The sequence below is a fragment of the Aquarana catesbeiana genome, linkage group LG04 (assembly GCF_042186555.1).
Source record: "Aquarana catesbeiana isolate 2022-GZ linkage group LG04, ASM4218655v1, whole genome shotgun sequence".
Lineage (NCBI taxonomy): Eukaryota > Metazoa > Chordata > Amphibia > Anura > Ranidae > Aquarana > Aquarana catesbeiana.
The window spans coordinates 97,340,693-97,368,428 of NC_133327.1; the positions used below are offsets into that span (position 1 = coordinate 97,340,693).

Here is a 27,736-nt window from a genome sequence, read left to right on the forward strand (position 1 = left end):
GCGGCTAATCACCTAAAAGTACCCCGTAAAGGTACGTATAGGAGGCATTCTAATTGGTCGGCGATGACCAATCAGAACCCGCCTAGCCTGTCCGTGAGAGAGGAGAGAGAAAGCCGTAGGGATTTCAAATCCCTGGACTGGTAAAACGGCGACCCAATGTCTCCTAGCGGGTGATCCCTGGCCTCTGATACAGCGGAACGGGGTGGGTGGAGAGGGGGCCTAGTGTAAGACCCCTTTCACACTGGGGCGGTATTGCGCTAAAAATACCGCCTGCAAACCGCCCCTAAACAGCCTCCGAGGGCTTTCACACTGAAGCGGTGCGCAGGCAGGGTGGTGAAAAAGTCCTGCAAACCGCTTTTTTGGAGCGGTGTATTCACCGCTCCTTCCCATTGAAATCAATGGGACAGCGCGGCTATACCGCGGCAATATCGCAGCTATAGCCGCGCTGTACGAGGGATTTTAACCCTTTTTCGGCCACCAGTGGGGGTTAAAACCGCACCGCTAGCGGCCGAATACCGCTGCAAGGACGGTACAGCAGCGCTAAAAATAGCGCTGTTGTACCGCCGACGCCCCCACCGCCCCAGTGTGAAAGGGGCCTTAGTTCACCTTACAGATTTTCTGTAAAGGTGAACTTACACTTTAAGCTGGCCATAGAGGGAATTTTCTTTCCTGTGGTTGCAGGAAACCTCTTGATTCCCCATCAACATAGTCTTTGTTGATGTGTTGATGGGGGGGGGGGGGGTTTCCCTCCAGCAGAGCTATTGTGCTCTCCCAGTGGGGGTGGATGGGCGTGGGGATTGGAGAACACAGTGATTGCTGATAAAATCTATAGCCGCTGGCAAAAAGTGCATGAAAGAAATCCAACAGTCTGGTTGTACCCAAGTTGATTAATCGGGTACAATCAGCCTGCCCATACATGCTTCGAATCTCAGCAAGTCCCAGCCAAGATTCGAACTGTCTATGGGCTTTATACCCAGACTAATCCCAGACATAAAAATGATGCAACCACATTGCAATCTCCTTCCCACGTGGTGCACTGTGCAGCAGCCTGGACACCCCTTATACACAGATTCCCATCATGCACTGCACAGATCTGTGTGAGCACACATTAAATGGGCAGATAGAAGCCCTGGCACTAGGCCACAGCAATGACAATGCAGCAGAGCACCGTGCACTCGGTGCTGGTCAGCACACACAGGCTCAGGTAAAGAATCCCCCTCCCCGCCTGCGGTGCAGCACCTCCGCTGCAGGAAACCCGCACCACGCCCTGCCTTCTGAGCATGAGGAGCCAGAACTTAAAAAAAAAAAAAAGCTGCAACTCTGTTCCCACAGCAACAGTGACGTCATGTCACCCTGCACTCCACTGGAGGAAACCCCGTGCACCCAAGCCTTGTCCTTCAACCTAACCCAGCCCCTTTTAGCCCAGCCCTCAGCTCCCGCGCTAAGTTCTCATTGGCTCACGGGCTGAAGGAACACGGAATTGGCGGGTGTCCACCTCGGTTTTGATTGGCGGAGGCCTCTTTTCCCCACGCCCCTTTTGCCAACGCCTGGTAATTGGGTTAGGTAGAGCCAGGAGGATTTCTTGTACTCTGTGTGTGTGGTGTGGTTCGGTTCCATCCTGTTCTCTGTCTTTTCCTCACAGCGCCGGCCAGCGGCTCACACGGCGAGGAGCGCCCACCAGGTGAGTGTGTCAGCGCGGCCTCCCTCCATTCCTCCTCCGTCCTTGCTTCGCGGCCCTGCGGTGGGAGCGGCACGCCTTATACTTCGCCGCTGTGTGCGTGCGCCAGACGCCATTACCGACGCCGCCTCTAAGCTGTGACCGGACATGGTGCCCGTGTAATGGCTGTGCGCACACCGTTCCGGATACGCCTTGTGGACAGGGGGCAGCTTATGTAAGAGCACCACGGCCTTCCAGGACACACGGCCATTGTGTCCGATAACCATCAATGGCCGCCTAGGCCGGGGGCCAATGTGAGGAGCCCTTACTGAGGATACAGAGCAGTGTGCTCCCATAGGGCCCTCTTCTGGATGGATGTGTCCGCCCTTTGCTGTCTATACTTGTCTCCTCTCCTGGCTGGGCTCTCTCCCTAATGTAATGTGCTGCCCACACCCACCCCTCCGATGGGGTCCCCATGACCTCTTCTTCCTGTGCTGGAGGAAGAGAGGGATCTGGGACTAATGGGGGGTGTACGGAGAGAGGGATCTGGGACTAATGGGGGGGGGGGGTGTACGGAGAGAGGGATCTGGGACTAATGGGGGGGGAGGGGTATACAGAGAGAGGGATCTGGGACTAATGGGGGGGAGGGGTATACAGAGAGAGGGATCTGGGACTAATGGGGGGGTGTACGGAGAGAGGGATCTGGGACTAATGGGGGGGGGGGGTGTACGGAGAGAGGGATCTGGGACTAATGGGGGGGGTGTACGGAGAGAGGGATCTGGGACTAATGGGGGGGGGGTGTACGGAGAGAGGGATCTGGGACTAATGGGGGGGGGGTGTACGGAGAGAGGGATCTGGGACTAATGGGGGGGGGGGGGTGTACGGAGAGAGGGATCTGGGACTAATGGGGGGGGGGGGGTGTACGGAGAGAGGGATCTGGGACTAATGGGGGGGGTGTACGGAGAGAGGGATCTGGGACTAATGGGGGGGGGGGGGGGTGTACGGAGAGAGGGATCTGGGACTAATGGGGGGGGGGTGTACGGAGAGAGGGATCTGGGATTAATGGGGGGGGGGGTGTACGGAGAGAGGGATCTGGGACTAATGGGGGGGGGGGTGTACGGAGAGAGGGATCTGGGACTAATGGGGGGGGGGGGGTGTACGGAGAGAGGGATCTGGGACTAATGGGGGGGGTGTACGGAGAGAGGGATCTGGGACTAATGGGGGGGGGGGGTGTACGGAGAGAGGGATCTGGGACTAATGGGGGGGGGGTGTACGGAGAGAGGGATCTGGGATTAATGGGGGGGGGGTGTACGGAGAGAGGGATCTGGGACTAATGGGGGGGGGGGTGTACGGAGAGAGGGATCTGGGACTAATGGGGGGGGGGGTGTACGGAGAGAGGGATCTGGGACTAATGGGGGGGGGGGGTGTACGGAGAGAGGGATCTGGGACTAATGGGGGGGGGGGGTGTATGAAGAGAGGGATCTGGGACTAATGGAAGGTGTACGGAGTGAGGGATCTGGGGCTAATGGAAGGTGTATGGAGAGGGGAATCTGGGACTAATGGGAGGTGTAAGGAGAGATCAGGTTTGCTAGTGTCTAAATTTGTTAGTCCCCCCCCCCCCCCCCCACAATGCTGCTGTCAAAGGTGGGGCACTCTAATGCAGGAGGTGGGGCACTGGTAAGATCACCAGGTGTGACGGCAAATGCAGCTCTAATGTTTAGTAGGCTGCTGTATCTTACATTCTTGGCTTTGTATTGAATAATGCTTTAGCTCCCCTTTCAGGTTTGCAGTGTTTTCCTACCCTACCCCCCACAGTCCTGGTGACCACTGCTGCCCAGACAGGAAGTAATGGGAAGATCCATCACCTTAGTGGTGTCACCACAGTTGAGCTCCCTTACGCCAATACATTTTCTTACAAACACCCCACCAGGGGGAGGTTTAGTGGGGTCAAATTGGCATTTATTTCCAACAATAGTAATGAGAAAAATGAAAAGCCGTATCGTAAATTTTATTTTCCCCATGTGCAAAATCCTAACTAAGGCTTTTGTTTGGCTAGAAATTGTAGTACTTTTAATGAAACTTTAATACATCTGTGGTTCCATTCAGTGAGGAGTGGAGGAAATTTTAGGGGTTATCCATCAAAATTGGTTGAATCTATGATTGGGGAGAGAATGTTCTGACAAACATTTTATTCTACAAATGTTCAAATGGGTGTTCCCTTTATTATTACGTAGATCAGAAATGGGACTTCATTGTATCTCTGTAGTTGGCTTTTTTTATGGACCGGATGTGGAAGATGCACATCCACTTCTGGGAATTACATAGGCCTACAGGGATGTCATGTAGAAGACCATTTTTATCTGACTCTGCAGAGGATTGGGCTAGGGTCCCTTACTGAGACAGAATGGAGGAGGACACCCATGTTAAAGTGGCCTAGGGCTTGTTGATCAGTCTGGGGTACCCTAATGAGGAGGGATGGAGTGAAAGTGGCCTGGAAGGAGGTAGAGAAGTCTCCACTAGGGACAAATAATGACTCTGATTTGGGGAATTCTGATGTGAGTGAGATTTCCTGTTGGGTCGCAAGGACAGGAAGTGAAGGGAAATCCTCAGGGTGGACACAAGCAGATTAATAAGCACCCAGATGTGTGGTTTTTTTTTTTTTTTTTTTTTTTTTTTTTTTTTTTTTTTAGCTCTTGCCTTCTCTAGCCAAAACCTAATGAGACTTTACATTTAACAGCCCTTCTTTGATGTGTTTGCAAAATAGAAGTGTTGAATTTTCGAGAGCTGGACTCGTCATGGTAGCCAGGGCACCTTGGAATCTTCTCGGGGTGTGATGTTCAGATTACATGCCAAACCTTTATCCCTTTAAGCTAAACACGTAGCTTTTTGTGGGATTTCAGGTTGTCCTCCGTTTGTCTGATGTTGCACTAGGATGTTAGTGAGCCTGTCTGACATTGGAATACTTTGCACCTTCTGTCATATGTGACACGGCAATTCTCTGGTTTCTGCATGTCTGCCTCTGGTTGATGGATTGTGGGTTGGTGTGGGGATCTCCATCTCTGGATTTAGTCGCTGCCTCCAGTGGTAGGAGGGGGGATTCCTGCTCTGTATAATCCTATATGCAGAATATGCCAGTCTGCCAATCATTACTGTTTTTATGTTGGTTTTTGCTGTGTGGGCTGAAGCTGGTTGTGGAGGGTTGGCACTGTCACAGATTTGCAGGTAAATAACGTGGGGTGTGAGCGATACCACTTTTCTAAACAGATTGTATGACTAATTGCACATCTCTATTGTCTTTTAGCTGGGAAGCAAACTGTTCATTCCTGATATCTATTAGTGATAGGAAATCTGCTCACAGGGACATTTTGTGGCTCTGCAGTGATACAAAATCATTGTGTGTATTTGGTTACCACCCCTTTTTTTTTTTTTTTTTCATATGTATATGGGTTACATGTATATTTTGGGTGCCTGTCTACTGACTGGTAGAATGGCAGCTGTTTGTCTTTTGCAGGACTTGGTGTTTCCCGCACTGTCAGCCCTGCGTGTTGTGTGAAGCTGGTAGCGTGTTGCTGGGATGGGAAGCCTGGCTCCCCTGAGGGGTGGGAGGAATGGTGGAGGGAGAGGCAGGCAGGGCGGAGATGATTCAGGGAGCCTGGAGACAAAAGGCAGGGCAGCCAGATTCATTTCTGCTCTCTCCTCTAGTTCGGGTTTAATTTGTGAGCTCCTCCTGCTTCTGACTCATGCTTTAACTCCATTTGCAAGCATATACGCCTTTTGGAGGATTTTGGTCTTCCAGCCTGATTTTGCTAGAGTATTAGAATGCTCACTATGCTGTGAGGTAACTTTAGTTACTGTTATAGGTATTCTATATAGTACCAGCAATGTATGTAGTTTTACTTACTGTACAGTTACATCAGTTCTGCCCTCAAGGAGCTTACAATCTAAGGTCCCTACTATCATGCATAACATACACTTTTTGGCGCTAATTTGGAAAGGAGCCAGTTAACCTACCAGCATGTCTTCAGAATGTTGGAAGAAACCGAAGGAAACCTAAACAATTCAGGAAAAGATACAAACTCCATGCAGATGTCCATGGCAGGCTTAAAAGGATGCTTCTAAACAGTCCTGTATCTTTTACATGCTGGGTATTTAGGTTGATTAAAATCAGCACTATGATATGATTGTCAAATGCGGTTTCCTCAGTGTATTATGTGCATAATTCCACCAAGGTACTGATGGTTAGGTCTAAACATATTATTTAAAAAAAGTAGTTTGAAAGTGCGTGTGTGGTTTTTCTTAATGAAGCTTACTTTTATTTTTACAGGTTTGGCTTCCTGCTTGTAGTCCATTTCCAGCTACAACTCCTCACTTGAGTCCTTCACATCTCTGATCTACCTAATTTTATTTCCATCTCCTGTGTATACCAAATCACACAAAAGCCATGGCAGAAAGAACCGATCTGATCCAGAGGGCCAAGCTGGCAGAGCAGGCAGAAAGATATGATGATATGGCAGCCAACATGAAGGATGTAACAGTATGCGGAGCGGAGCTGTCCAATGAAGAAAGGAACCTTCTTTCTGTTGCTTACAAAAATGTGGTTGGAGCAAGGAGGTCTTCTTGGAGGGTCATTTCCAGCATTGAGCAGAAGTCAGGTGAATCGGAAAAGAAGTTGCAATTGACTAAAGAATACCGGGAGAAAATAGAGGGCGAGCTCAAGAGTGTTTGTGACACGGTTTTGGTAAGTTGGTTATCTGAATTGATGGAGAATAGAAATGGCTTCATAAGCCATCTTTTTGAATATTGTAGTAAAGGTAATTTTAGTCCCTCCTTCTTTTTTTTTTTTTTTTTTTTTTTTTTTTTTTTTTTTTTCTTCTCTTTCTGGTGGACTCTTGGAAATATAGTTGGTCATTACTTCCAAAGAGATTGTGTCATGGACTTTGAGTTCCAGGTATGACATTTTTTACATAATTACAGCTTATGTGTATATCATACTTGTGGGAGATTGCTAGAAATCACTGTAGAGGGAACTGCTACTCCAGTGATCGCCACTAGCTTCCAAGTCCCATGCTGAGCGTCTGCCTTGCAGCATTGATTGGCTTGTCAGCACAGGCACCATTTGGATCATTTTCATTGTCTCAATTGTTGCAAAGCATTCTCTAATTGAACAAGGTGGAGAGGTGGGGCGGTGACATCCCCCCCCCCCCCCCCACTTTGTTCAATCAGAGAATGCTCTGCAACAATTGAAAAAAATGCAAGGCTTTCTCTGGGTGGTGCCCAGTGGATTACCTCCAGCCATTAACAACGCATCAGGGCAGCCACTTGGTACAGAACCCCGAAGTTAAAAAAAAAAAAAAAAAAAAAATGTTGCTGTAATAAGGGTGCCTACTACAGTGATTTCCACCTTCCAGAAGGATCCCACAAGCCTGGTATACGCATAGTTATATTGGTCCAAGCTGGGCCAATGTAACTATGTATAATGCCATGCCTAGAATTCATTTTCACAATTCAGAAACCCTAAAATCTTTTCTGCATTCATTTTAAAGTGTAGTACAGTGGGACCCAACCCCTTTTTTTTTTTTTTTTTTTTATCATGGGGACAAGTATGAGGATAGGGACATGGAATAACCTTTTACAGTACAATCATTCCACATCACTAAATCCATTTCAGTACTATTCCACTGTTTGAAGTAATGTCCTGTAGTAGTGCTGTCTCAGATTATTAACCCCAATGCTAGCAGCTCTGTGAAAATCTCATATTTTTCAGACCTTCCTGGAAAGGGTTGGAAATTGTCTTTTGGTGTTAAAGCGTATAGAAATATATTGTGGGGTTTTATTTATTTTTTCTGCCAGTAATGCACCTCTACTCGCTGATTACAGCATCTGCAGAGCAGTATTGTCACCCTTTAGTTGCTCTCCTGATTTGAACCAATACCCCCTCATAATTACATACAGAGTAGGTGTTGTATTTCACAGAAGATGGCTTGGAAACTGATATTGTGGTAAATGATATTCCTGTTCCTGGGTTTGTATCCCATCCTTGAAAGTATGTATCTGTCTAGGCACAACTTTGCAGTTTTGGATAGAATGATTGGGTTGCATTCAGGATTTCCTGCAGCAGATTCCTACTACAAGAAGCCGCAGCTGTTCACAAATCTGTGCACACATTTGCACATTTATCAATTGCCTGTGGACCTATGACCGGTCCTGGGGGCTGACGGATTGCCATGGACGCTCATCTGTCCCTACACAGGTAACTGCTGAAGATTGGTGACAGATGTGGCTCCTGTTGGGCCTGCCATTATTTTGTACAGTCTGGGAAGCTGCAGTTGTCTGCAATCGCCTGTTTCCAGCTGTAAGAATCCACTGCCAGACCTAAAATCGCCAGGCCTTGGAACCTCTTGCAGTTTGTATTGCTCTCTAGTCCTGCTGGAGACTTCCCTTGATGACTAATATCTCACCACAACAGGAATAAAACATTTTAAAGGTACCGCAACCAGTACTCATTAATATTCCCCTCCCCAGCTAGGCCTAAGCATAGTCTAGTAAAAACCTAAGGGTTATAATTCCCCCATCCTGCTGTCTGGTGTAACACTTTTTATTGCAAGTGATCGAGAAGTGTGAAAATGTACATACAGTACCTGTAAGGCCCCTTTCACATTGACGAACTGATCAGAGCCGCCTGTCAGTTTTTTCAGATGGACCGGACTATTCATTGCTGTGTATGGGGCGGCGGATGTCAGTAGACATGTCTGACACTCGTTGGCATCCAATCCGAGCCATCAAAAAGATGGATCGATTGATCCATCTGCCGATTTCTATGGCATGACAGCTGAATGAAAGCAGACAGGGGCTCAGTTTCTATCTGAACGCCCGAAAGAGAACAGTGGGCTGTGTCCTGCAGAGAGTAAATGGACCTGTCAGCCTGCTCGGTGGGGATGAGCGGACATATTCCCTGCTGAGCAGGGAGATCTGCTTGATGGAGTCTGCTCCATGTCAAAAGGGCCTAACACAGTTGTCCTTTTCTATCTTAAGTCGTCTTTTTGTGTTAATCCTTTTTTGTGTTCTCATAATGCATCAGTTTACCATGTTTAGGTCTTTTTTGATTATTGTTTAATTCAGTTTTCTGCACAACTGGCTTATTTTAGTAATCTATAATCTCTATTTTCAAAACAGCCTTTTCTGCTCGCAATGTGTCCTTTTTTCCCATAGGGGTATTGTGATTTATACTGTGACCCTTCTAGGTCAGGAGTATATAACATAAGCTAGTTAATCCTGCTTTGAGACTTTAATTTGCAAAATAATTGGCCATTGATGGAACGATACCAACGTTTGCAGGAAAGAAAATTGCTTCTGTGGTTGCTAGCGGCTAGAATAGCTGTTGGCAATAATTGCATATAAAATTCAACAGGCTGGTTGTATCCAAGTTGCTAAACAGCCTGTCCATGGTTAGAATCTAGGCCAGTCCTTGCTGATTCGGTCAGGTTTCTAACAGTCTATGGCCAGCTTAAGGATCATATTCAGCTCCAAACCTGATGTTCACCAAATATTCAATGCCAGTAAACCTTTGTGGTAAAAGTTTTTTAAATTTTATAGCGATTGACAGTGAATGCCACATTTACTACTTTATACATTTGCCCCAATGTCTGACCTTTTTAGATATTAGAATTCTGCAAAGCTTGGGGATCGGGCTGTAAAGATTTGTCAAATAGTATGCAAATTCGGTATATTATAGTCCAGAAAATGGAAATTTTTATCTGCACCTGTGTTGGACTGCATGTTTGCTTCAAAAGGGTGGCTCTGCAGTTTGATTAAAAAGGCCATCAGCAATGTATTGCAGCTTACTGTCCTGAGATGTGGTGGCTGCTTATGTGTGTATGTATATTCTACTTTTTATTTTTTTACCTACTTTCACCTGGTGATCCATTCATTAACACATTTCCTGTTTTTAGATGACAATGTTCGCTTGCTGTACTGTATCTAGGGAGGAGCTGTGTTGTTACCCTAGGCTGGGAAGTTAGGACTCAAAACGCCTCCCTTTCCTCCATTACGTATGTGGAGGTGTTCTGTAGTCCTAATATACTTTCTAATGCCATTCTTTTATGAGATTGTAGAGTGCACAGGTTTTCTGTCAGGACCAACTGGTACTTTTTACTTATCAAGCAGATGTAGAAAAATGCTTTTCAGTGGTTTAATTTAGTAGACCAAAATGGAACAGCAACTAAAATTCTTTAATATTGTAAGGTTTTTGTTTTGTGTGTACTGCCTGCTAGTAGTATTTCTAGACCTCTTTTGCTCATCGAACATCATAGCTGAGCTTTCAGGATCCCCCACAGAGCTGCTGCTACCCTGAAGCTGAACATATCCTTCAAATGCCCTCATTCAGTTTTTGCGTAGCTTGATATAAAGGAGTGATGGAGATGGCAAACTTTTAGTGAGAGATTGAACCTCAACGATGCATTGTAGCATTTAACATCTTAAAAAAAAAAAAAAAAAAAAAAACCTCTCCCTCCATGTTCTGGCTACTCTGTATAATACTGCATTGTGCTGGCTGCCTTCATGTGAGCAGTGCAGTAGTGGTGCTGGATCAATAAGCACTGAAGCTGCATAAATCCTGCTGCCTGTGGCACTGCAAACAAGCATGCTGCAGATATACTATGTCAGCAAAGCTTGCAGCAGAGTACTACACTGGATACTGGGTGTGTCATGTCCCAGGCTTCCAAGGTGCCTAAATTGCTTTATTTAACCATTTCACTTCTATTATTCAGATTGCTTTTTGATGGAACAGTCTTCCCCTTTAGAATTTCACTTGTTTGACTTGCCTGTTTAAGTGTAGAATTTCATATCTGCGCCACTTTTTAGTCATGGTTAGCACATGTTCCCTGGAATTTATAAAGACTGGCGCAGACCTTTTTTACCAAAAGTTTCTCATGCATGCTAAGTGGTGCAAAATGCTCTAAATTCAGGTGCCTGTCTAGAACATTTACTCAAATTTGGCGTACGATGCACAACTTTTAGCATGTTTTTTCTCTGTATACGAAAAGTTGGTCCTAATTAGCTCCACTTTTGTAAGATATTAAGTCAGTTTAACTTTGAATTTGCGCATTTGTTGCGCGACAATGTGAATTTAAGAAATGCCTGAATTTGTTTGTTACTGTAATAACAAAGTGTCAAACTTTTCATGAATTTGATGCAATACATACATCAACGGGGATTAATAGCAGCTTTGTTGCATTTTACTCCCCCATTATCTGTGGGTTATTTTTTTTGATGGCTGCTAGGGAGCTCCTGTATTCTAGTGCAGCTCCTGAGCCTGGACAGGAGGTTGTAATGTGAGCTGTCTGGTACAGAACGTTTCTGATACACAGTAGTGTTGGAGGTTAAAGTACATCAGTCAGAAAGAAAAGCTAAGAGCCGGGTCACACTGGGGCGACTTGTCAGGTTCTGTACAATAGAACCGTTCTAATGCCCTGTACACGCGGTCGGATTTTCCGACGGAAAATGTGTGATAGGACCTTGTTGGAAATTCTGACCGTGTGTGGGCTCCATCACACATTTTCCATTGGAATTTCCGACACGCAAAGTTTGAGAGCAGGCTATAAAATTTTCCGACAACAAAATCCGTTGTCGGAAATTCCGATCGTGTGTACACAAATCCGACGCACAAAGTGCCACGCATGCTCAGAATAAATTAAGAGATGAAAACTATTGGCTATTGCCCCGTGTTTTACGTCACCGCGTTCAGAACGATCGGATTTTCCAACAACTTTGTGTGACCGTGTGTATGCAAGACAAGTTTGAGCCAACATCCGTCGGGAAAAAAAACCATGGGTTTTGTTGTTGGAATGTCCGATCAATGTCCGACCGTGTGTACGGGGCATTATAGGATCGACTCAAGTTGCTCCGACTTAGTAAAAGGTTCCTGTACTACTTTGGGGGCGACTTGCATTGACTTCTATATAGAAGTCGTTTTGCAAGTCGCTTCTGCTGTCGTGTGCAGGCAGGTCGCCTGAGGCAATCGTGCTGCAAGTCGTGCTGCCTCAGTGTGAACCGGCTCTGAAGGGTATCTTAAGTATCCTTTCTGTTCAGTCACAAAAAGTTTGGCTTTACAGACATTGACAGACTTTTGTCTACGTGAAGCATATGTACTATGTACAAGCATATGGCTCACTCAAATAAGATTACAGTACAGGCATGCAGGGCACCTAGCTGAGAAGTTGCACAGACAACATACCGGTACTATAGTGAGTGGTGTGTGCCAACATTGTGCAAATGGTGGTGGCATAAAACTTCAGATTATGTGCAGAATATGAAATGTACAGTGTGGGGTCAAGAGTAGGTAACCCAGATTGCAGGGGTCAGATGTGTAATGTATGTAGTGCAGGGATCAGAAGTATATACAGGCCAGCACCTTCTAAGACTGGTGTCCAAACTTTCCACCTTCCTGGGTCTCGGAGGAAGAGTCTTGGGCTGCACATAATATACACTAATTATAGGGATAGCTGATGAGCAGAAAGTCAGGCAGGTCACAAGTTAACTATCACTGATTTAGATAATGTACCTATCTGAGTAATATAACATTTTTTTTTTACTTTCATAAAAAAGAGGGCAGCCTTAAACTAGTGATATTTGACTTTTTTTTTTTTTTTTAAACTCATCGATATCTGGATGGATGTAGCAATAATTCTCAAGGTGCTCATTGGATATTTTGGTTCTAAGTTTGCCCTTTGCTTCATCCTTGAAAATGCTTACAAATGATAGGTGCTGCTGGAAACTGGGTGACATGAGGGGTGGTTGTGAAGAGTGGGAGATTATTCTTTGGGAATATAAATGTCCAGTAAAGAGGCATGATCCAATTTTTCTTTGGCTAGGTGTATTCGCTAAGTTTTAGGGAGTGTTTTTTTTTTTCTCCAATTAATTTTTGCAAAAATTTAACGATTGTGTTGAGCCGCATTCATAGCTGTCTTGGGCTGCAGGTTGGACACCCGTGTTCTGATTTCACATCTACCCCTTAATGCATAGAACAGCAATACATACTCTATATACAGAACACGGATTCTATACACTGTCTGACCGTGCATATACATATATATATATATTCGCACGCAATCACCCCTTTGGTGACAGGGCTGCTGGTTTTAACCCTTCAAGCAGTTTTCGGCCTCTTGCACACTGCAGCTTGAAGGCTCAGTACAGCCTTTTTGTTTTATAAAAAAAGCGTTGTGCGTTCTTCAATTAAAAAAAAAGTGAGAAATCTGCTTTTTTTTTTTTTTTTTTTTTTTTTTTTTTTTTTTTTTTTTTTTTTTTTTTGTAATGTGCGCCTCATGCGCATTTTTCGCGTATATGCACATGCAATTTTGAGTAAGTGTGTGAACTTATTTTCACGTTCTTGTTCTGCACATTATGCAAATGGACATTTGTGCACATGAGGTGTAAATTACTGACTAAAAAGCAGATTTTTATTTAATTTTTTTTTTTCTTGTGAGCACATTCCCTCTGTTCTCAGCTGCATAAAGGATCACAGAACTGGGGGAGGAGAGCAGCACACCGATCTTCTCAGTGAATTGGGGGGGGTGATATGTCAGGGCAACTCTGATCATAGGAGCTGGATAACTGACCACGGCATATTTTTTGGTGCACGCTAGCATAATGTGGTGTAGACCGAAAAGTTTTGCGAAATTAAATTCTGCTTTCAGCTGCACTTGTTGGGAAAAGTGTGCTGGCAGCGGTGCTAAAGAGTAGATTGATGGGTTATGCCTTCTTTTAGTGCTGTCTTCATGCCTGTCTGGGGGGGTTCTGTCTGTTTCCCCAGCTTTGTCCAAACCAACTATTTAAAGTGAAAGGAAACGTGGAAATCAGCTTTAACTTGCCAATCCTCTGGTCTGCCAAAAGATGGCACTTCCTAACCCTCTGGCATTGGACTCTTGGCATCCTTGTGCCCAGTGCAGGGCCATTGTTCCTGCATCAGTCTTTGACCTTAGAATGCGGGTGCATAGTGAACAAGATGCTTCTGGGCTGGTCTAGCATTGCAAAGGTCTAAGTAAATCTGCTTTTACCAAGTCGCATAGACAAATGAGTAGTTAAAGGTGGTTGGTTCTAAAGGCTGGTGCGTCGTGCCTTTTTTTTTTTTTTTTTTCCCCCCAAACTAGTAAGTATGACAAGCATGTAGCCTTAATAAACTCTTGAAAATAGGGGGGGGGGGGGGGGGGAGGTGAACTTGGTTGGATGAGGCACCGAACATTTTTTTGGAGGATACTTCCAGGTTTTAAGATGTGTGGTGTAGTTGTTTAGTAGTGTGGTGATTTAAAAAAACTATTTTTAATTTTTTTTCTTTCTTTTAGAATCTGCTTAAGGAGTTCTTAATTCCTAAAGCCACGCAACCAGAGTGCAAAGTATTTTACCTGAAGATGAAAGGGGACTATTACCGATATCTTTCAGAGGTGGCGAAGGATACTGAGAGAACTGGTGAGTATTTTTAGAAGTCACTGAAAGGTGACCTAAATGGGTTTTTGCTTTCACTTAATGGCAAACAAAATAGGGCCATGGTCTGGATTTCTATTCTGATAGGTGGTTTGTGGGGGTGTGGTTTGGTTTAAAGCCCCCCCCCCAAAACATGTTTTTAATTGTCCATAAACCTCACATGGTTTAATATTTGGCAGCAAGATTAGATGGTTACTAAGCTTTCTGTGTGTGGTGCCATTGCCTTTTATGGTCTTCTATAAAGTCTTCTATTGGGTTGTTATATCTTTATTGTACGGGACACAGGTGGGATATTGATAGACCTTTGCTCGGCTGCTATCTTTCAGGTGATTGCACACTGGCAAAACTTTCAGACATGCCCATCTTGAGTGTACCCCTATAACCCAATAATGGTGCATACAGATCAGTGCTGGGACAGCCTTTAATGTTTCAGCTGTGGATCTTGTTTGGGCATTCGCCTCGGCAATCAGTGCAACTTTGTATGTAGTTAGCCACAGGGTTACTATACTGGTCCAGGGCTGTGGTTCATTACTGAGGTTCCCAGGCCCTAAAGACCCCTCCAGGGGTATCGCCATCATGAAAGGAAGCCTGTACCCATACAGGGATCGGAGACTTAGACAGGTTAGTCCTTTTTAGATTTGCTGTCCTCCTATTGTAGATATGAGACTTTAATATTTCCGCTACTTGCAATACTTGATGTTTCCTGCTTTACGATTGCAATACACATGTCACACAGCGTGGCGCAGAGCAAGAGCAATAATCCTTGCACCAGACCACCTCTAACGCTAAACTGGTGACCTGTAGGGACTTTTAAAGCATCACTTACGAAAAATACAGAGTACTGACGTTTGTTGCTATTTTCACAGGCCCAGATATTTAGGGATTGTTTTGGATACTCATTCGGTGCAACCTCATCTTTTAGGATTTACAAAAAAATCTGATAATTTGTGCCCCCTAACTTTAGTGTAATTTTTACTGAAATTTTGCATTTCATAGTAATGTGTGGCATAAAAAAATTGAAGTACCACTGCTTTATTCTCTAACGTGTCTGCATAAAACTCCCAAAATATTTTCAGAAGGCAATCTACAGACCTAAAGTTTTATTTTTTAAAACCACTACAGTCCTTGAAGGATCTACCCCCAAATGACCAGGCCATTTTTTGCGATATGGCATTGCGTTACTTTAACTGACAATTGCGCGGTGTAGCCAAAAATGTTTGTTTGCCCCCGCCCCCCAAATAGAGCTTTCTTTTGGTGTATTTGATAAACCTGCAGCTTTTATTTTTTGGCACTAAACCAAAAACAGCAATTTTGAAAAATTACTTTTTGTTATAGTACATATCCAAAAAAGTAATAAAATGTATCAGTTTAGGCCAATATGTATTCTATATATTTTTGGTAAAAAAAAATCACAATAAGCTTATATTGATTGGTTTGCACAAAAGTTATAGTGTCTACAAAATAGGGAATAGATTTATGGCTATGGGAGGGGAGAGGACTGATGGAGTACAGAGAAATCGCTGTTCCTAATCACAAGGAACAGACTGTCTCTCTGTACTCATGTCAGAACAGGGATCTGCTTTGTTTACATAGGCAGGCCATCCCCCCTCTCTGCCTCTGAGTGATTGCGGCTGGCCAACAGACATTGCGGCCGCCAGACCCACGCATCGGCTCCCCCCACCGCGCAGGGGAGGCGTGCGCCCCCGCAGTGTCTCTTGCACGAAACGATGTACGGGTACATCGTTTCTTGCAATAGGGCCGTCCTGCCGCAGTATAGTCTCAGGTAGATGACCACCTATTGCATCAAAACTTCGACCCAGGGCACTTTTCCCATGGTCTTTTTCGGGGGGGGGGGGGGGGGGGGATGTAATTGCAGGACAGAGGACACCTGGGTTGCGGTGTATCCTTCTCTGGACATGCTTAACCCACTTCTGCACCCTTCTCTACCTTCGCAATGGTAGAAACCAGGCACAAGGGGAATCGCAACAAAAGCTGCTCCTAGCAAAGCACTCTGCTCAGTGACATTGCTTTTCTTGTATCGGACAGGACCCTATATTAACACCAGTGTCTATCAGTGTGATTCTATCTGTCTCAGGCATGCAACTCAAAGCCTACCTAACAAGGCAGATTTCTCCAACTATTTCAAAATGTATTTGACAACTAAAGGCTTATAAGCGCCAGGCTTTTTCTCCGCCTCCTCTAGATGACAAAGTGGAACTGCATCCCTTGGAGGTAGAGATGGGAAACTTTTGAAGAAGACCCAGAGATAGTTGCTGATGAAAAGTTCTTGCCACAGCCCCTCATATACACTCTTACCAAAAGTATTGGGGTGCCTGCCTTTACACGTACGTGAACTTTAATGGCATCCCAGTCTTGGTCCGTAGGGTTCAAAATTGAGTTGGCCCACCCTTTTAACAGCTTCAACTCTTCTTTGAAGGCTGCCCACAAGGTTTAGGAGTGTTTATGAGAATGTTTGACCATTCTTCCAGAAGTGCATTTTGTGGGGTCAGGCGCTGATGTTGGACAAGAAGGCCTTGCTCGCAGTCTACTAGGGATGCACCGGAATTTCGGCCACCAAAACATATCGGCCAAAAATGGCCCTTTAGGCAAAAACTTGAAAGAATTCTTGCCGACAATGGGGCGGGGCCTGGGTGGGGGCAGGGCTCCGCCCCCGCAACTGGTACCGCCTATCAGGGAAGAGAGGAGAGCCGCCGCCTGTTTGATTACAGCGCCGGGAACATCACAGCTTTCATTTTAATAGCTGTGTGTTCCCCGCTGCGTGCCATCATACAGCCCCTCCCCCTTGTCCGGGCAATTTGATAGACAGCTCACCCGACCAATCCTGGGACGCAGGCTGCACTACTTGGGACACAGGCTGCATCGATCTCCTGTACCATGTCCACAGTCTCTGACCATCTCCTGTACCATGTCCACAGTCTCTGACCATCTCCTGTACCATGTCCACAGTCTCTGACCATCTCCTGTACCATGTCCACAGTCTCTGACCATCTCCTGTACCATGTCCACAGTCTCTGACCATCTCCTGTACCATGTCCACAGTCTCTGACCATCTCCTGTACCATGTCCACAGTCTCTGACCATCTCCTGTACCATGTCCACAGTCTCTGACCATCTCCTGTACCATGTCCACAGTCTCTGACCATCTCCTGTACCATGTCCACAGTCTCTGACCATCTCCTGTACCATGTCCACAGTCTCTGACCATCTCCTGTACCATGTCCACAGTCTCTGACCATCTCCTGTACCATGTCCACAGTCTCTGACCATCTCCTGTACCATGTCCGTGCATCCCTACAGTCTACTCTAATTCATCCCAAACGTGTTCTACTGGGTTGAGTTCAGGACTCTGTGCAAGCCAGTCAAGTTCCTTCACCCCAAACTCGCTCATCCATGTCTTCATGGACCTTGCTCTGTGCACTGGTCCCAGTCATTTGGTGGAGGGGTGATTATGGTGTGGGGTTGTGCTTGGCCCCTTAGTTCCAGTGAAGGGATGTCTAAGGTGTCTGTATGCCAAGACCTTTTTGGATAATTTCATGCTCCCATATTTGTGGGAACAATTTGGGGATGGCCCCTTCCCGTTCCAACATGACTGCACAAAGCAAGGTCCATAAAGACATGGATGAGCGAGTTTGGGGTGGAGGAACTTGACTGGTCTGCACAGAGTCCTGACATCAACCCAATAGAACACCTTTGGGATGAATTAAGAGTGGAGACTGCGAGCCAGGCCTTCTCGTCCACATGAGTGCCTGACCTCACAAATGCGCTTCTGGAAGAATGGTCAAACATTCCCATAGACACTCCTAAACACTGTGGACAGCCATCCCAGAAGAGTTGAAGCTGTTATAGCTGCAAAGGGTGGGTCAACTCAATATTCAACCCTACGAACTAAGACTGGGATGCCATTTAATATTCATGTGTGTAAAGGCAGATGTCCCAATACTTTTGGTAATATAGTGCAGTGGTTCTCAACCATGTCCTCAAGTACCCCCAACAGGCCATGTTTTGGGAATTTCTCTTAGATAAAATAGCTGTCCAATATACCAAGTCATTGACTGATTTAAAGCACCTGTGCAAGATGAAGGAAAACCTGCAAACATGGCCTGTTGGGGGTACTTGAGGACAGGGTTGAGAACCACTGATCTAGTGTACCTGATATCGCCTTTGTGCATTATGCTTGCCCATATAGGCCGCTCACTACTGCAGTATTCTCAATATAGTTGCACTTGATTTTTCTCAGGCTCACCAGGCTGCTATGACTACAAAGTCTAAAGACTTTCCCATTCGTGAACAAATAGATTAGCTGGTTTTATTACAACTCCTAAAAAGGTGTACACCCTGCTAAGAAGCGTTGCTGAGCTAAATCCAGTGGAAATGGAGACTTTAGTAGAAAGGGACTGTTCCTGTAGTGTGAACCCTGTTGTGTGCCTTAAACACTGATGCACGTCAGCGGTAATGCACTGCTTTTTACTGTCATTTTAGCGGTGCTTTTTGCCTGTGAGCAGGGTGCTTTTAACCCCTGCTAGCTGCCCGAAAGGGTTAAAAGCACTGCTAAAGCAGCAGTTTGCCATCACTTTGGCGCTGCCCATTGATTTCAATGGGATGGGGCTCTTTAGAAGCTTTAAAGCGCCTCAAAGATGCTGCTTGCAGTCCTGCCCTCAGGCTTTCACACTAGAGTGACAGAAGAGGCGCTTTACAGGTGCTATTTTTAGTGATATAGAGCCTGTAAAGCCTTTCAGTGTAATAGTAGCCTCACTGTGTCAATATAAGAGGCTCAATTCTAAGATTCTGCTCTGCAATCGGCCATTGCTGCTGTTTGGCAAACCACAGCTAATTGGACCAAAGCAAATACTCAAATAGGTTCCTGTCTTTCAGGACCAAATTCTGGTGGAACACTTGCAAGCATTCCGACTTTCTTTTCTGTGATGCCCTATACCATGTCATTATGGCCCCCCCCCCTCCTAAAAGGGGTTAAAAGCACCCATCTAGAGCTGCTGCCGAAGCACTTTGCAGCACTGCCCATGCATTCCAATGGGTAGGGGTGATGGAGGAGCAGTGGTGTATAAACCACCCCAAAGATGCTGCTTGCATGACTTTCTAAAGTCTTGCAAGCGCACCGCCCCAGTGTGAAAGCACTTGGGCTTTCACACTGGGACTGCAGATGAGGCATTTTACAGGCACCTGAAAAAACGCCCCAGTGTGAAGGAGGGGGGTCTAAAAGTTGCTTGTATTACATTTTGAAGGGCATCAGTAGTGAGGCACTTGACAGAAGTCACATGAGGAAGGGTGGGCCTTCACAGTAGAAGGCTTCAACACACACACTCACTCTGCAAGGTTATGCTGAATACCTGCAATTTACCTACCTCATCAGTGTTCTTCTACACTTTGCAATAGGAAGCAAATCTGTCCAATTTGTTCTGCTGTTTTTGGCATGTCCAATGCACCAGAGTGTCCCCAAAGGTGCTAAATCGGAATCGGCTATGAAAGAAGCTAGCATTACTTAAACAATTTGCTTGGATGATCTATGTTCTTTAGTGCCTTAGTCACTGCTAGAGGTGTGTGTCCTAGCTGCTTTTTACTGGGTAATATATATTTTACTATGTTTGCTTAAAGGAGGCTCAGTATGCCTTTTCCACGCTTGATCGTATCGAATACAATGTGAAATACTTTCTGTATCATGCTGTAACTGCTTTTTTGGGGTTTTTTTTTTTCCTTAACAGAGACAATAGAACTCTCACAAGGAGCTTATCAAGAAGCATTTGACATCAGCAAGGAGAAAATGCAGCCAACCCACCCCATCCGCTTGGGCTTAGCCCTAAATTTTTCCGTATTCTATTATGAAATTCTTAATAGCCCAGAAAAGGCTTGTTCGCTGGCAAAGACGGTGAGTACTGACCTGCAAATATTTAAATTCTAGCTAATTTTAACCCCTTGGGAATTTTTCACAGGCTTGCAGGTCTTGAGTTTTGCAGTTGAAGTGCTCTTTCTAACATTTTATTTTTTTTGAGGCTTGTATAGTGATAGGCATGTACTCGGCTGGAATTGTCAATTGCAGTGTTGGAAAGTGTTCTGCCTGCCCATCAGGCATGAATAAAATATTTTCCAGGAGTTCTTTAATGCATTAAAGACCCTGTCAAGTCTCTGGTGTAAGCTAGAAGTGAAAGACTGTGTATACCTGTCGCACGCTGCAAATCGGTTCCTTTCTCTAACTCCCCCCATGTCACCTCACCAAATATTCTTCGTTGCACGGATGCTTATTTTTCTCATGCAGGCCCCATTCATCTTTAAAATCAATATTGCATGTAACAGCAGTATGGATGTGTTGGGAAACACTTTCGCTTTATCTTCTGTTTATTACAGGTACTTGTATAGCACGCAGCGCTTTACATATATCGTACATTCACGTTAGTCCCTGCCCTCAGGAAGTTTACAATCTAAGTTCTCAAACTCTCACACTGAGGTGGTTCATTAATTTCAGTGTGGCTTTTTCACACTGGGGCGGTGCGCTTGCGGGACGTTCTGAAAAGTCCTGCAAGCATCATCTTTGGGGTGGTTCAGGAGCTCCCATTGAAATGAATGGGCAGCGCTCCCAAGTTGCTTCGGTAGCGCTGCAACATGAGCGCTTTTAACCCCTCCTTTGGAGTTAAGTGCCCAACTACCACCGAAAAGTGGTGATTTACCATGGGTCGGCCCCAGTATGAAAGGGGTCTAAATTTCATACAAAGACTAGGGCCAATTAACCTACCAGCCTGTCTTTGGGGTATGGAAGGAAACTGGAGTATCTGGAGAAAATCCGCACAGGTAGAACTCCAAACTGTTGGAATTTCTTCATTTATGACTTGGTGGGGGGGGGGGGGAAATGTCAAGCCCAAAGACCAGCTTTCTAAATGTACTCCACCCATATTTAGTTTTGTATTAATCCTTTATAGTTTAAAATGTTTTTCTTTTGACAAAGTATTGCTAAAATATTGGCATTTCTCTTTGATAGGCATTTGATGAAGCCATCGCAGAACTAGACACCCTCAATGAAGACTCCTACAAAGATAGCACTCTTATCATGCAGCTACTTAGAGACAACTTAACAGTAAGTTGTGTTTTTTTGTTTTTGTTTTTTAACCACTTCAGCCCCGGAAGGTTTTACCCCCTTCCTGACCAGAGCACTTTTTACAATTCGGCACTGCGTCGCTTTAACTGCTAATTGCGCGGTCATGCAATGCTGTACCCAAACGAAATTTGCGTCCTTTTCTTCCCACAAATAGAGCTTTCTTTTGATGGTATTTGATCACCTCTGCCGTTTTTATTTTTTGCGCTATAAACGGAAAAAGACCGAAAATTTTGAAAAAAAAATGATATTTTCTACTTTTTGTTATAAAAAAAAAATCCAATAAACTCAATTTTAGTCATACATTTAGGCCAAAATGTATTCGGCCACATGTCTTTGGTAAAAAAAAATGTCAATAAGCGTATATTTATTGGTTTGCGCAAAAGTTATAGCGTCTACAAACTAGGGTACATTTTCTGGAATTTGCACAGCTTTTAGTTTGACTGCCTATGTCATTTCTTGAAGTGCTAAAATGGCAGGGCAGTACAAAACCCCCCCAAATGACCCCATTTTGGAAAGTAGACACCCCAAGGAAATTACTGAGAGGCATGTTGAGCCCATTGAATATTTATTTTTTTTTGTCCCAAGTGATTGAATAATGACCAAAAAAAAAAAAAAAAATTTACAAAAAGTTGTCACTAAATGATATATTGCTCACACAGGCCATGGGCATATGTGGAATTGCACCCCAAAATACATTCAGCTGCTTCTCCTGAGTACGGGGATACCACATGTGTGGGACTTTTTGGGAGCCTAGCCGCGTACGGGGCCCCAAAAACCAAGCACCGCCTTCAGGATTTCTAAGGGCATAAATTTTTGATTTCACTCCTCGCTGCCTATCAGTTTTGAAGGCCATAACATGCCATGATGGCACAAACCCCCCCAAATTACCCCATTTTGGAAAGTAGACACCCCAAGCTATTTGCTGAGAGGCATGGTGAGTATTTTGCAGCTCTCATTTGTTTTTGAAAATGAAGAAAGACCAGAAAATTTTTTTTTTTTTTTTTTTTTTTTTTCAAAACTTTGTGACAAAAAGTGAGGTCTGCAAAATACTCACTATACCTCTCAGCAAATAGCTTGGGGTGTCTACTTTCCAAAATGGGGTCATTTGGGGGGGTTTTGTGCCACCTGGGCATTCCATGGCCTCCGAAACTGTGATAGGCAGTGAATTCAAAAATTTACGCCCTTAGAAAGCCTGAAGGCGGTGCTTGGTTTTCAGGGTCCCATGCGCGGCTAGGCTCCCAAAAAGTCCCACACATGTGGTATCCCCATACTCAGGAGAAGCAACAGAATTTATTTTGGGGTGTTATTTCACATATTCCCATGGCATGTTTGAGCAATATATCATTTAGTGACAACTTTGTGCAAAAAAAAAAAAAAAAAATTGTCTCTTTCCTGCAACTTGTGTCACAATATAAAATATTCCATGGACTCGACATGCCTCTCAGCAAATAGCTTGGGGTGTCTACTTTCCAAAATGGGGTCATTTGGGGGGGGTTTTGAACTGTCTTGGCATTTTATGCACAACATTTAGAAGCTTATGTCACCCATCACCCACTCTTCTAACCACTTGAAGACAAAGCCCTTTCTGACACTTTTTGATTACATGAAAAAATTATTTTTTTTTGCAAGTAAATTACTTTGAACCCCCAAACATATATTTTTTTAAAGCAAATGCCCTACAGATTAAAATGGTGGGTGTTTCATTTTTTTTTTTTTTCACACAGTATTTGCGCAGCGATTTTTCAAACGCATTTTTTGTGGAAAAATACACTTTTTTAAAATTTTAATGCACTAAAACACACTATATTGCCCAAATGTTTGATGAAATAAAAAAGATGATCTTAGGCCGAGTACATGGATACCAAACATGACATGCTTTAAAATTGCGCACAAACGTGCAGTGGCAACAAAATTAATACATTTTTAAAAGCCTTTACAGGTTACCACTTTAGATTTACAGAGGAGGTCTACTGCTAGAATTACTGCCCTCGATCTGACGTTCGCGGTGACACCTCACATGCATGGTGCAATTGCTGTTTACATTTGACGCCAGACCGCCGCTTGCGTTTGCCTTAGCGCGAGAGCAGGGGGGACAGGGGTGCTTTTTTTTTTTTTTTTTTTTTTTTTTTTATTGTTATCTCAGGGAATGTAAATATCCCCTATGATAGCAATAGGTAGTGACAGGTACTCTTTTTTGAAAAAATTGGGGTCTATTAGACCCTAGATTTCTCCTCTGCCCTCAAAGCATCTGACCACACCAAGATCGGTGTGATAAAATGCTTTCCCAATTTCCCAATGGCGCTGTTTACATCCGGCGAAATCTAAGTCATAAAATGCTCGTAGCTTCCGGTTTCTTAGGCCATAGAGATGTTTGGAGCCACTCTGGTCTCTGATCAGCTCTATGGTCAGCTGGCTGAATCACCGGCTGCATTCTCAGGTTCCCTGTTGAGACAGGAGAGCAAGAGAAACACGGAAGACGGGGGGGGGGGGGGGGGCATTCCTTCCCACTGCTTGTAAAAGCAGTCTAGAGGCTAATTAGCTGCTAGGATTGCTTTTACATGAAAGCCGACCGCTGGCTGAAAAGAATGATACCAAGATGATACCTAAACCTGCAGGCATCATTCTGGTATAACCACTCAGTCGTGAATGGCGTACCTGAAGACAAAAAAATGGTTAACAATAAAGCACAGTGAACAGTAAAGTATAAAAAATTGCATACCTGAAAAGCAAACATGATAAAACATTGCAGAATAGAATACAGTAAAGAGCAGAACAATAGAGAGAGAATAGAGAGAACAATAAAACGACAACTATTTATTTTTTTTTATTTTTGTTTGTTTTTTGTTTTTTTTTGTTTTTTTACACTTTTTTTTTTTTTTGTAACTAACTTTTATAACTGTAACCGGTTCCAGGTTCGGGTCTCAAAATGCGATGGCATCTTGGGAGACCCTGTGAAAGTGTGCCTAGTCTGTGCAATGCTGTACCCTACGCTAATACTCAACTAGTGAATGGTAGCGTTCAAAACATTCACCAATGCAAAGACCAGGATTGTCAGGACAGGAGGGACAATAATAGCGGGTGTCACGCCTATATCCGCGCTTGCTGCAGACACAACATCTTTTTTGGGGGGGTTTGTTGGGTAGGGGTACTCGGGAGGACATAAAGAAAATGCCTCTCATGCAGCCGACTGCATCTGGTTGGGGATGTGAATGGGGGAAGTACGGGCGCTGCAGAAGTGGTGGGTTCCCAATTAGGATTGGCGAATGCAGCAGGAAGGGCACTATGGGCACGACGGGCCTGTTTGTCTTCTTGGTGGCAGCGGGACACTACTTGTGCTTGCCACCTCACCAGCTTGAACTGCACTTATGGGACTCGCCACGTCACCAAGTGTTACTGCAGTGCTGGTTTGACTACGACCGGGGAGTACTAGGCCGCTGGCGCTTGCCAGTTCACCAAAACGCTACAAAAAAAACTGTTAACGATCGCAGGGATCAGGCCTGACTCTGCGAACGCTGCAGTTATGCGTTTAGTGTTTTGTAAGTGACGGTGATCGATCGATACTGCACTTGGGTGGGCTGGGCTGGGCGGAGGGGCAAAACGCAGGTGCTAGCAGGTATCTGGGTTAATCCCGCTAACACTGCGTTTTTGGGAACCCTAAACTGCTGGGGACGCTAGTATAGATCTGATCGGATCAGATATTGATCCGTACAGATACTATACCACTAAGGTAGGCGTATGCTGCGTGCGTGGGTGTTAGCGGTACTGGCGCTAATCTGACGCTGCCTGGGGTGACGCATATCACCGCCGGGCGATCAGGGGGCTAAAACTTTATTCGGTAATAAACGGCGGGTGCCCTGACACTATAAAAAATAAACAAACTAACCAGCGTCACCCGTAACGGTTATACAGTGATCAGTGGTGAAAGGGTTAACTAGGGGGCAATCAAGGGGTTAAAACATTTATTAGGTAGTATATGGGGGTCCCTGTCGCTATAAAACACTGACGGCGAACCTCAATATTTACCTCACTAACTAGCGTCACCAGCGACACTAATACAGCGATCAGAAAAATGATTGCTTAGCGACACTGGTGATGGGGGTTGATCAAGGGGTTAAAACTTTATTAGGGGGGTATCCTAGAACTACAGGGGGCTAATACTAACTGCCCTACCACAGTAACTGTCACAAACTGACACCAATCAGTAATCAGGGAAAAAAAAAAAACAGCTTGGTGTCAGTTTGTGACGGGGGGGGGGGGGGGGGGTGATTGGGGGGGCGATCGGGGGTGTTTAGTGTGCCTGGCATGTTCTACTGTGTGTGTTTGTGTTTTACACTTACTCGGATGTCTTCTCTCCTCGGCGCCGGAACGGAAACTGCCAAGCCGAGGAGAGATGACATCACATCCTCTGCCTGTGTGTACTATACACAGGCAGGGGATGTTTCTCATTGGCTGGGAGCGATCGCGAGGGGGGGCCACGATCGGATGGCCTCCCCCTCATCTCTGATCGCTCCTAGACAAATGCCGACCGCCGCTGGCACCGGGGGGGGGGGGGGGGGTCCGATCGGACCCCCCGCCCGCGGGAAGGCAATCACGTACCAGGTACGTGATTTTGCCTGCCCGTGCCGCTCTGTTCACGTATATATGCGTGAGGCGGTCGGCAAGTGGTTAATGCTATGGTTGTCATGTTTGAAATACTTGGGCTTCTTGGACTTCTGTTCTAGTAGTTCAACTGCAAGCTTTTTTACTACATGGACAAAGATGTGAATGAGGAATCATGGAAAACTTTACTTTTTTTTTCTTTCTCCAGTTATGGACGTCGGACACCAATGAAGGTAACGACGGCGGTGAACCAGACGAGACCAACTAACTGGTGCAGCAGACACATCTTTCCCCGAACAACCCTTTTTACACGTCTCCATTCCTAATCGCTCCACGTGGATTTCCTATAGCAAAGAGTCCATCCATGTGTAACGGAAATAAAGTTTTTAGTTTCTTCACGCTGCAGCTTTGGGAAACTCCTTTTTTTTTATTTTTTATTTTTTTGTTGTGTTTTTTTTTTTTTTTTTGTTTTGTTTTTTTTTTATGTTGAGGTCGTTGACTTTTTTTTTTTTTTTGGTGTGCGGTTACTGCTGTAGAGAAGTATTAATGGTTTCACTTCATGTTAAAATTTAAAAAATATATATATATATATATAGAAAATGCACATAAGTAATTACAGGACACTTATGTCAAGGACTTGAAATTTTTCTGATATTTAAATAGAAAAATTTGAACCACCAGTTTCTGCAACTGATGTGTTGTGTATTATAATGTACAATGTAGAAAACTGCTGCAGCCAATTCTGGTTGTGGTAATTACCCACCCCTTTTTATTGGTTGGGCCCACAATACTTTTATTTTGCAAAGCTTTTTTTTTTTTTTTTTTTTTTTTTTTTTTTTTCTTCCCCATTTTTCCACCCTGTAAAAACCCAAAGTTGTACATTCTGGGGTAGTGAAGGTAAATAAATATTGGGTGTGGCTATTGAATTAAACGTAATTGCTGTTAGCAGGTTCTGTGTACTTTCTTTCTAGCAGCTGTTCATTGAAATCAGTGGCTGCTGACAGCAAATGTGGAAAACTCCTCCTCCCTCCTCTCGTTTTCCTCCTTGCTGCTGTTCAGTTGACAAACCTGTGCCTATTCCAATAAACCCATCATTACACTCCTGGCCTTGTTGTCCTGGTGTTCACTTAGCATGTAACAGATGCATGTTATGCACACAGTAATCTGCGGTGTAATCATTTCAGTACACTGGAACTTCAGGGTTAAAGGAAGCCACTTAAATAGTTTTTGAATGACACGTTTATTTTTACAACTTCCAGATGTATTCCTGTAATGAGGGTGTCGCATTTTATCCTGTGATTGTTTGAACACCTCAGTTGGCTTGTTTCTTGTCATTGTAGTTCCACATGAAAAGAAAAAAAAATCTTGTGCAATTTATCCCTTCTGTTATTGGAAATTATGTATGAAAATAAAAAGACATTTTGTAAACCACGTCTTGTCGCAAATTAAAGAACTTAACTTAACTTAATTGCCTTAGTAATTACCACAGCCGTTTCATCTGAGGGAAATCCTGAAAACATGACCTGTTGGTGCACCTTGAAGACTGGAGTTGAGACACACTGGGTTAAAACTGTGAAATAATGACATGGCAATGGTTCCAGACCCAATAATGCTCCGATTCAGGCTTTTGAATGGTGACTGAGGGATGTTGTCAGGCTGGGACAGACTAGGAAGGGAGAAGGCAGGTTCTTGAGGTAATAAAACACTAGCATAATATTGATGGAAACAGCTTCCAGTGTTCCAGGAAGTACAACCCCAATTCCACAATAATTGACAACAGGTCAGTAATATGATTGGATATAAATGAAGCATTTTAAGCCTGCCATACATGGGTCAAATTCTGAACAAATTTTCTTTAGCAAATTGTAATTAAGAATTTT

The 27,736-nt window shown here is 44.5% G+C and overlaps 1 protein-coding gene across 2 annotated transcripts; it reads left to right on the forward strand.

Annotated features, from left to right (window-relative positions):
* Positions 1-1,525: 1,525 nt before the first annotated feature.
* Positions 1,526-27,284, forward strand: YWHAQ (tyrosine 3-monooxygenase/tryptophan 5-monooxygenase activation protein theta). Of its 2 annotated transcripts, none has more exons than XM_073625403.1 (6): positions 1,526-1,681; positions 5,982-6,395; positions 13,996-14,119; positions 19,873-20,036; positions 21,141-21,236; positions 26,065-27,284. In XM_073625403.1, the coding sequence occupies exons 2-6, from the start codon at positions 6,099-6,101 to the stop codon at positions 26,122-26,124; spliced, it is 741 nt and encodes a 246-aa protein (XP_073481504.1). In that variant the 5' UTR covers positions 1,526-1,681; positions 5,982-6,098; the 3' UTR covers positions 26,125-27,284. The 2 variants fall into 2 exon arrangements, with proteins under 2 accessions (XP_073481504.1, XP_073481506.1); XM_073625405.1 differs by lacking the exon at positions 1,526-1,681 and adding an exon at positions 5,348-5,495.
* Positions 27,285-27,736: the final 452 nt, after the last annotated feature.